The 11,481-nt window shown below is 24.1% G+C and overlaps 1 protein-coding gene across 1 annotated transcript; it reads left to right on the top strand.

Moving 5' to 3' along the window:
- Positions 1-10,557: 10,557 nt before the first annotated feature.
- LOC134837963 (HIG1 domain family member 2A, mitochondrial) lies at positions 10,558-11,074 on the top strand. The gene has a single exon (XM_063853362.1). It carries the CDS (start codon positions 10,679-10,681, stop codon positions 10,970-10,972), a length of 294 nt encoding a protein of 97 aa, XP_063709432.1. The 5' UTR covers positions 10,558-10,678; the 3' UTR covers positions 10,973-11,074.
- Positions 11,075-11,481: the final 407 nt, after the last annotated feature.

Here is an 11,481-nt window from a genome sequence, read left to right as displayed (position 1 = left end):
AAATTATATTCAGAGAAAATTCTCACCCTTTAAATTTTTTTTTATCAATTTTTGTATCTTCTCCTTCCTTCATATATTTTCCCAAATTTCCATGTGTTTAAAATTCTTCCTTTAAAATTTGTGACAAAAACACACACTCCGCAAAATCTTAACTTAATATTTATTTTACCTATTAGAATGTCATTACAACCACTTACAAGAAGGAGTAACAAGAAGCAAGAAGTAATAGAGAAACATTTAAAAGTAATAATAATCACCCTAAACATGTGTAACATACACCCCCATCAGACGCCGAATAATAATAATGGGAAAAGTTAACATCAGGAATTAACTATTTACTCTTTTCTTTTTGCATTTTACGTGGGAGACTTGCTTACTTTTATTAACATATGAAAACGGTGGCGGCGTCGTCGTCGTAATTACAGCAAATAAAAGAAGAAGGAAACCGCACACGACATTGCAGAATTTTTCTGAGGGGATTTATATTTAATAACATGTGCAGAAAATGAATTAAGTCTTGTTTTTTTGGTCCTGCGGTAGGAAAGAAACTCATCATCATTACTTCGTGTCTCTCTGTGGCATAAGCTGTGTCACACATAACTTTTGGTTATTATATGGTTTATAAATTAAATATAATAAAATCATTTGCGGTTCCTGACTTCCTTCTGCGATTAAATCATGTTTACAAAAATTTATGTATTTATTTATGAGACTTGTGAGTTTCTTTGCTTCTTTGTTTAGGACAACGTTGTTTTTTGGAGAAAAGAAAGAGATTTCAGGAAAGAAGTGAATTGGGAAGTAATAACATGTGGGGGTGATTAAACGGAGATTTATTAGCTTCTTTTTGCTTTTATTGCAATTTAAATGGTTTTCCTGTTGTGCCAAAATTAAATAAAGGAACTTGAGATTTTTACATGATTCCGCCAACAACAGTTCCATTTAAGAGAAAAACATTGGAATTTTGGTTAATTTTCACGTAATTATAAAGTTTAACAACAAATTGACTTTTTCCTAAAATTCCCGACAATCCAGCGTAATTTGGAATTCCTTTTTGATTTGTGGTTAAATTGTAAACGTAATATTTTCCCTAAAAATACAAAATTTTAATTTTTTGAAAAAAAAAATAGGAACGTAAAATAAAACGAACCGGAACAATTGGACATTTTTTAGGTATTTTACCGTAACTACTCGCTAATTTGACAGTATAAGCGACAAAAACATTTCCGCTGCTACGTTTTGACAAAAATCTACAAAGGTCTGTTTTTAGGTCTAAAATTTTCGTTTCTTCAATGTTTTTACCCTTGAGGACCCGAAATACTTGAGCATTGTTCTAAAAATTATTTTTTATTAATTTATTGATTTTTTTTTTAATTTTTGAAAATTTACCACAAGAGAAGTAATTCCAGATTGTAAAATTTCGACCTCTGCGTTTATCAAATAACTGGAAGAATCATTTGGTTTGGCGTATGTTACCCACCATTTCCATTTTCCAATATCCTCGTTGAATGTTGCTTTGATCTCGTCAATGTAGGTCAAAATGATGGGCTTTTTAAATATTATAATAAATATAAATTATAAATATTATTAAATTTTTTGTAATAAAAATTAATTTTTAATTAAATATAAAATTTTTAATAATTTTTTTTAATTAAATAAAATTAATCAATTAAATAAAATATTTATAAATTAAAATTTTACTTACTTGAATTGGTATAAAAAATCCAAAAAAATATAAAATTGCTAACAAATAAAACTTTGAAGCTATCATACTCGAGGTTGAACAATAAATGCTCTAATTTTAATTTTTTTTCGAAAACAACTGAATCGATTTTAATGACATTTGAATATAATTGAAAACTTCCATTTTTTTGCATTTTATTTTAATTTTTTTTTCTTAATATTTCAAATCAAGAAATCAAAAATTATTTTTTATCCAAATTTTAATAAAGCCCATTTTACATGATGCCGCCAATAACAGTTGCATTTAAGATAAAAACATTGGAATTTTTAACTTTTGCGTAATTTGAAAGTTTTATAAGAATTTTACTTTTTCCTAACATTCCAACTGCTCCAGCGAAATTTGGAAATCCGTTTTGATTTGTGGTCATATTGTAAACGTAATATTTTCCCTAAAAAAAATACAAAATTTAGCAATTTTTCCCTTGCAAAAAAAAAAAAATAAACAAACCGGAACAATTGGACATTTTGTTGGTATTTTACCGTAACTACTAGTTAATTTGATAGCATAGTCGACAAAAACGTTTCCGTTGCTACGTTTTGACACAAATCTACAAAGGTCTGTTTTCAAGTCTAAAATTTTCTTCTGTTCATTGTTTTTATTCTTGGGGATCAAAAATATTTGAGCAATGTTCTAAATAATTTCAAATTTAATTTTTGTTTCGCATTTTCAATATTTTTTTTTAAACTTACCGTAACAGCAATAAGTCCAGATTGTATAACTTCAGCTTCTACATTTGCTAAATAACTAGAAGGATCATTTGGTTTGGCGTACGTTATCCACCATTTCCATTTTATAATATCCTCATTGGTTGTTGCTTTGACCTCATCAATGTAGGTCAAAATGATGGGCTTAAATTGTAATTAAATAATAATTTAATTAATTTATTATTATTAAAATTAAATATTATTAAATAAATATAATTAAAAAAATTAAATTAAATTTTACTTACTTGAGTTAGTTTAGAAAATCCAAAAATATATAAAATTGTTAACAAATAAAATTTTGAAGCTATCATACTTAAAGTTGAACAATAAATGCTCTATTTTGAAATATTTGTTCAAATATTACTGAATGGATTTTAATGACACTTGAATATAATTGAAAACTTCCATGATATTTTTTGCATTTTGCTTTTGGATTTTTATTTTTATATTCTTTTTTTCTTAATATTTCATAATATTTGGATTAAAATGATCTTTCATCAAAACCAATTTTACATGAAACCGCCATTAACAGATCCATTTATGAAAAATACATTGGAATTTCGTTTAACTTTTCCGTAATTATAAAATTTTATTACAACTTGACTTTTTCCTAAAAGTCTCACTGCTCCAAGGAAATTTGGAAATCCATTTTGATTTGTGGTTAAATTGTAAACATAATATTTTCCCTAAAAAATATTAAAAATGTAACTTATTTGTAAAAAAAAATATATTAAACAAACCGGAACAATGGGACACTTAGTTGGTATTTTGCCGTAACTACCCGCTAATTTGAGAGCGTAATCGACAAAAACATTTCCGCTGCTACGTTTTGACAAAAATTTACACAGATCTGTTTTCAAGTCTAAAATTTTCTTTTCTTCATTCTTTTTATCTTTCGGGATCAAAAATACTTGTACAATGTTCTAAAGAAATTTAAATTTAATTTTTGTTTCACATTTAATTATTTAATATTTGAAAACTTACCGTAACAGAAGTAATGCCAGATTTTAAAACTTCAGCTTCTATGTTTGCAAAATAACTAGAAGGATCATTTTGTTTCGCATATGTTACCCACCATTTCCATTTTGCAACATCTTCATTGGTTGTTACTTTGACTTCATCAAGGTAGGTCAAAATTATGGGCTTTCATTGTAGTCAAATTAATTGAATATTTTTAATAATTATTAATTTAAAATAAATTTATTATTTCAATTTAATTATTTTTAAAATTAAACTAATTTAGTATCATTTTATTAAATTTAATTAAAAAAATAAAAATAACATTTTACTTACTTGAATTGGTTTAAAAATTTCAAAAAAATATAAAATTGCTAACAAATAAAATTTTGAAGCTATCATATTTAAAGTTGAACAATAAATGATCTTATTTAAAATATTTATTCGAAAAAATGCACTGATTCGATTTTAATGACGCTTCAAAATAATTTAAAAATTTTATGGTTTGTTTTCCTTTCTATTTTATAATTCATTTATTTTATTTTAATTTTTTTCATTTCGAAAGGTTTAGTTTACATGAAACCACCGATAACAGTTCCATTTAGAAAATAAACATTGGAATTCCGCTTAAATTTTCCGAAATTATAAAATTTTACAATAACTTTATTTTTTCCTAAAATGCCCATTACTCCAGAAAAATTTGGAAATCCATTTTGATTTGTTGTTAAATTGTGCACGTAATATTTTCCCTAAAATAAAAACACAAATTTTAAATTTCTTTAACAGAAAAAAAAAAAATAATAATAAAAAAAACACAAACCGGAACAACTGGGCATTTTGTTGGTATTTTTCCGTAACCATTCGCTAATTTGATGGCATAATCGGCAAAAACATTTCCGTTTCTTCGTTTTGATAAAAATCTACAGGTGTCTGTTTTTAAATCTAAAATTTTCTTTTCTTCGTTCTTTTTACCTTTCGGGATCAAAATTACCTGTATGATGTTCTAAATATTTTAAATTTAATTTTTGTTTCGCACTTTTAATTATTTTTATTATTTGAAAACTTACCGTAGCAGAAATGATACCAGATTGTAAAATTTCGACTTCAATGTTTACTAAATAACTCGAAGGATCATTTTTTTTGGCGTACGTGATCCACCATTTCAATTTTCCAATATCTTCATTGAATGTTATTTTGGCTTCATCAATGTAGGTGAAAATGATGGGCTTTAATTATAATTAAATTAATTAAATTATTTTTTAATTATTATTAAAATTAAATTAAATAATTTATCTTGAATTTAAATAATTTATTATTTAATAGATAAAATAATTATTAATTTTAATATTTTTTAATAAATTAATTTAATTTAGTTAAATTTTTTTAACTGAATTTTTATTACTTGAATGGGTTTAAAAAGTTCAAAAAAATATAAAACTGCTAACAAAATTTTTTTTGAAGTTTTCATACTTGAAGTTGAACAATAAATACTCAAATTTGAGATGTTTTTCGCGAAATACTGATTCAATTTTAATGACGCTGCATTATAATTGAAAAATTTCATGTTTCAAAATCAAGATAAAATTTAAATTTTATCAACGCCATTTTTACATGAAACCACCGTTAATAGTTCCATTGACAATAAATACATTTGTTTTTTGTTTCACTTTGCCATAATTAAAAAGGTAAATAATAACTTGACTTTTTCCCAAAATTCCTACTGATCCAAAAAATTTTGGAAATCCATGTTTATTAGCTGTTAAATTATAGATATAATATTTTCCCTGAAAAAAAAAACAAAATTTCATTTTAAGAATTTTTATTTAATTAAAAAAAAATCTTACGAGAGGAATTGGACATTTTGTTGGTATTTTACCAAAACTCGTAGCTAATTTGAGAGCATAATTAATAAACACGTTTCCGCTACTTCGTTTTGAAAAAAATCTACAAAAATCCGTTTTCAAGTCTAAGACTTTTTTAGCTTCATTTGGTTTTCCATTTGGATGTACAAAAACTTTTACAATGTTCTGAAGATTTTTTTTTAAATATTTACTTTTTTTAACTAAAAAAATGAAAACTTACAATAAAAGAAGTGATTCCAGGTTTTACAACTTCGAACTCAGCGTTCACTAAATAACTTGTAGGATCGTTTTCTTTCGTATAATTTATCCAATATTTACCATTTCCAACATCGTGATTGTACCATAATTGGACATTGTTAATATAGGTCAAAAAAATTGGCTTTAATTTAATTAAATATAAAAAAAATAAAAAAAAATATTAAAATTAAAATAAAAATTTTCTTACATGAATTGGATTAAAAAATTCAAAAATATATAAAAATTTTAATAAGTAAAAATTGGAAGCTTTCATATCCGTGGTTGCACAATAAATGCTATAATTCAAGATTATTATTCAAAAAACTACTGAATAGATTTTGATTACGTTCGAATTTAATTGAAAACTTCCATGATATATTTCTGCTTTGATTTTCATATTAGTTTTGAGGTTTAAAAAAATATTTTATTGTTTATCTTTATTTTTTCCCTTTTTCTATTTTTTTATAAATCAAATCGCAAAAATATCCTGAATTTTACACGAAACCACCTGTTACTGTTCCATTTACGAAATAAACATTCGTATTTTGCTTTACTTTGCCATAGTTAAAAAATTTTATAATGACTTTGCTTTTTCCCAATATTTCTACTGCTCCAGCGAAATTTGGAAACCCAAATTTATTTGTCGTTAAATTGTAAACATAATACTTTCCCTGAAAGCACAAAATTTTATTCCTGATCTTTCAATTTGTTTCAAAAAACATACCGGAGCAATTGGACACTTTGTTGGAAGTTTTCCAAAATTATTGGCTATTTTGACGCCATAACTGATGACAAAATTTGCGTTACTTCGTCTTGACAAAAATCTACAAAAATCTGTTTTCAGGTCTAAAATTTTCTTGGCCTCGTTTGATTTTCCATGAGAATGTACAAAAACTTGTAAAACATTCTAAAAAATTTTTTATACAGCTTAATTTTAATTTTCATAAAAAATAAAAATCTACCACAAAAGAAGTAATTCCAGATTGAAGCAATTCTACTTCTACGTTTACCAAATAACTTGAAGGATCGTTTTGTTTTGTGTAGTTTATATACCATTTGCATTTCAAAATATCTGGATTAAATGTTGCTTGAATTTCATCAATGTAAGTCATGAAAAAACACTTAAATAATTAAATTTGCTAAAAATTAAAAAAAAAATAAAATTTAAAAAAAAAAATTACCTGAAACGGTTTGTAAAAGATGAAAAAATATAAAATTACGAGATAAGGAATTTTAGAAGTTTTCATGTTAAAGGTTGAAGTTATAATGTATTTGTTTTTCAAAGACTTTTTTTTTAAATAATGGTTAACGGATTTTAATGACCAACGATTTCCTCGGATGGAAAACTTAAATGATTTTGTTGTTTGTTGCCTATTTTACGTTTAAAGTCATTTTTAGACCAATGAAATATTCTCACATATTTTTTACAAATATTATTCACAAAAATTTTGAACTGCAGTTTATTGACAAATCGGGTATTTGAGCATCTCAATTTATTAATCGTCGTCTTTTTAAAAGTTTACAAAAATTTAAAATTTATTTATTTTATTAACTTTTAATAATTATTTTAATTAATTTTAATTGATTGAAATTAAAACTTTATTTTTTTTTGTTTTTGAAATATTTAAAAAAAATATTATTTTTAATAATATTCTCCAATTGTGAAATTACTTGAAACCTCCAATGAACGTTACATTCAATAATGGAAAAATATTTTGTTTAATTTTGGCAAAATTAATTAATTTAACGACAACACGGCTTTTTCCTAAAATTCCCATTGATCCAGCAAAGCTTGGAACTCCATCGTCATTCGTTGTCAAGTTGTAAACGTAATATTTTCCCTAAAAAAAATAAATTTTTATTAAAATATTTTTTTTTATTTTAAATTTTTAATGTTACTTTCATTATTGGACAACTTGGTACTTTACCAAAACGTTTGAACAATTTGACAAAATAATCTACAAACATATTTGCACGATTTCGCCTTTGAAGAAATTTGCAAATATCGGTTTTCAAATCTAACATTTTGGGAGTTTGCTTTCGTTTTCCAACTGGACTCACAAATATTTGTAAATTATCCTAAAAATTATTTTTAATAATAGTTTTAAAATTTTATTTTATTAATAAATTTAATAAAATTTAATTTAATTTAATTAATTAATTTTATTTTATTTTATTTTTTTTTTTATTAAATTAATTAATTATTTTTTTTATGTTTTTATAGATCTTACCAACAATGCCGTAATTCCTGAAACCAAAAAATCTACTTCAACATTTATCAAAAAGCTAGCAGGATCATTATTTTTATCGTAATTGACCCATGAATAACATCTTAATTTACTTGGATTGCAAGCAACATCAAGTTTTTCAAGGTAAAGTACGAAGTTAGACTAAAAATATTTTTTTTTAAATTGAAAAAAATTATATCTAAAATTTTTTTTAATTACTTGAATCACTTTCGGTAACAGAAAAAAATATAAAATGACTAAAAATGCACATTTTGAAGCTTGTTTCATGTTAATCGCCCAAATAAAACTGGTTTTGGAAGAGATTTCCTCTAAAAATTTCAATGATAAAATAATTGGTCACTTCCACATTTTTTTTATTTTTGGCAGATTTGAATAAAATTATTTAGTACGTGTTTAAATTTCAAATAAATTTGTATCCGCCGATAAAAGTAACATTAAAAATTGGCAGAATTTTATTTTTAATTTTTTGGTAATAATTCAGCTCTACAATTATATTGCTGGATCCCATCATTCCCATGGCGCCGCTGAAACTGGGGACTCCCAAGTCATTTGTCGTCAAATTGTGAACGAAATATCTTCCCTTTTTATAAATAAAAATAAAATATTAAAAATTAAAATTTTCATAAAAAATTAATTTTACCGTTGGTAATGGACATTTAGTTGGTATTTTGCCAAATCTACGCATTAAAGTGAGAAAATAATGCACAAAGGGATTTCCACGATTTTTCTTTTGGTAAAATTTGCACATGTCAGTGTTCAAGTCCAAGGTTTGAATGGGCTTCATTCCTTTTTTCAAAGGACTCACAAATGTTTTTATATGATTCTAAGAAAAAAATTAATAAAATTTAATGAAAAATTAAAAAAAAATAAATTTACCATCAAATTTGTTAATCCAGGCAAAAAGAGGTCACCTTCAATATTAATCAAGTACGTGAATGGGTCGTCTTTTTTGACGTAAGTTACCCATTTGGTACAATTTATAACATTCGGATTGCAATAAATTTTTAATTCATCAAGGCGTGAAACGAACATTGACTAAAAAAATAAAAAAAATTAAATTTTAATAAAAAAATTTGAATTTAAATAAAAAAAGAATAAAAAATTAAATTCAAATAAAAATTAATAAAAAATCTCACCTGAAACCCTTGAACATAAAAAATTAAAAATACAAAAAATATTTTTAAACTTTTCATATTGACCGATCAAAATGAAATGCAAAAAAATTGATCTTATTGTCTAAAATCTGATAAAAATTTGATAATTCGAGACTTCCTTGTTAAAAATTTATATTTTTTCGTTTTTTTTCCAAATTTGAATAAATGTACTTTTAATTGTTTCCATCAGAGAGAGCTGTGAACGTTAAAAAAAAAATTAAAAATTTCCGTTAAAAATTTATTCCCCCGACGAAAATAATTTTCATCGCCAACGTAGTTTCTTGTTTAATTTTCACAAAAGTATAGAATTCCATTAAAATATCAGTTTTTCCAACTGATCCTGAATACATGCGGCTAAAACTTGGGAGACCAAATTCATTTCCTGTCAAATTGTAAATGTAATATTTTTGCTGAAAAAAAAAAAAAAAAAAATAAAATAAAATTTTTAATTAAAAAAATTAAAATTTACTGAAGGAATAGGACATTTTGTGGGAAGTTTTCCGAAACTTCCAAGCAATCCCCAAAAATAACTGGCAATTAAATTTCCTTGATTGCGTTTCTTTAGATATTTGCACACATCAGTATTTATATCCAAAACTTTCTTATATTCTGTTTTTCTTATATCTGGACTTATAAAAATTTTCATGTTGCTCTAAGGAAAATTATGAATTAATTTTAAATTTTTTAGATTTTTTTAAATTTTTTACGGTTAAATGCTTCATTCCGTGTTTTATAACGTCAGCTTCGAAATTTATTAAATAAGAGTAAGGATCGCCCTTTTTGGTGAAATTTACCCAATAATTGCATTTGAAAAAATTTTCGTGACAAGTAATTTTATAATCGGTCATTTTTGATACGCGATAGTTAAATTTGCCTTCAACAAGCACAAATATTTGATTTAAAGATAAAATTAAGAGAAAAAATTTGTTGCTACTTTTCATGGTGAATATTTTAATACAACTGGACTGAAAATGTATTGAAATTTAACAGTTGTCAAAAATTTATTTTTTTTCGAATGATAAAAAAAATAATGAGTTAAATTGTTTATTTCCATTTAAAAAAAATAATTTAGAGATGTTAAATTGAGATCAAGCTGAAAAATAATTTTTTATATGGTTTAAAAAAATTAAAATGTGTAAATAAATTAATAAATTTAAAAATTAATTTTTAAAATAAAATTTAAATGAAATTATTTTCTTTAAAATTTTATGTGAGTTTTAATTTTTTTACTTGTTAATTAATTAATTATTTTATTATTAGTTTTATTTTTTTATTTATTAATTTTATTTTTTTATTTATTATTGTTAAATTATTTAATTAATTTTTTAAATTATTAATTATTTGAAATTATTAAATAAATTGCGTAAAAAATAATTATTTTTTTAAAATTAAAAAAAATTCTATCATCAATAAAAAACTTAATTTAAAAAACAAAAATTCTTGAGAGACGTAAAAAAAATTTACCAGCAAATACCTCCGGCAAAATTTTTATTTTAAAAAAATAAAGAAAAATAAATAAAAAAATTATTTTTAATAAAATTTTATAAAAAAAAAATATTTTTTTTAAATATTTAAACGTTTTCTTTTGATTAAAATTTTTAAAAATTGTTCTTCAATGCAATTCATGAACGTCACTCCAATCAGCTGTTTCAACAATACACATTTCCCCATTCAAAATATACAAACACAACTTTTTCTCTTGTCGCGTAATAACAAAGTTAAATTAAAAATAACGCAATTTTTCGATTAATTTTCGCCCGGAATAACTTTCAGGATGTCTCAACCGCCGTCGGAGAGCGATCTCGAATGGGTTCAAATGGTAAAGGACATCGATAACTTGCCACGAGCCGAAACGCAAGTGCAAAAGTTTGTGCGTAAATTCAAACAAAATCCCTTCGTGCCGATCGGATGTCTTGCGACAGCGGGCGCTTTGACCTACGGACTGTGGAGTTTTCGACAAGGCAGAAGAAAGATGTCACAAATTATGATGCGAACTCGTGTTGTAGCGCAAGGATTTACCGTCACGGCATTGGTTCTTGGCGTTTTGTATGGCGTAGCGAGCAAGTAAGAAAAAGCCGCTGAAGATAAATTTTGTTGTAGAAAACGTTAAGAGACATTTTTCTTTATTTTTGAGTCAAATGTAAAATAAATCATTAATAGCTTTTTAGAAAAAAAAAATGTTTTTATTTTGTTATGGAATATTTTTTTTTAAAAATAGGGTTGCCGTCGTTTTTTGTTTTGAAAAAAATGAATTTGAGCTTCTTTCAATGAACAATAGAGGGCGCTCAAGACATTTTGAAGTAAAAAAATTCGTTCAAATTTTTTTCTCACAAAAATTCGTTATTTATTTATTTTTTGTTTTGTTTTTAAACCAAATAAAAGGAAAGTTTGTTAATGATTTTTTTTCAATAAAAATTAAATTAAAAATATATATAAAAAAATTATTAATTAATTAAAAATTAAAGAAATAAATTAAAATTAATATTTTTTCCTTTTAAAAATAAACAAAAATAAATAAAAGAATTTAAATTAAAAAATATTTTAATAAAAAATATTAAAAAATAATATTATTAATTA

The sequence above is a fragment of the Culicoides brevitarsis genome, chromosome 1 (genome assembly GCF_036172545.1).
Source record: "Culicoides brevitarsis isolate CSIRO-B50_1 chromosome 1, AGI_CSIRO_Cbre_v1, whole genome shotgun sequence".
In the NCBI taxonomy this organism is placed as follows: Eukaryota; Metazoa; Arthropoda; class Insecta; order Diptera; family Ceratopogonidae; genus Culicoides; species Culicoides brevitarsis.
This window is presented reverse-complemented; position numbering and strand designations above follow the sequence as displayed.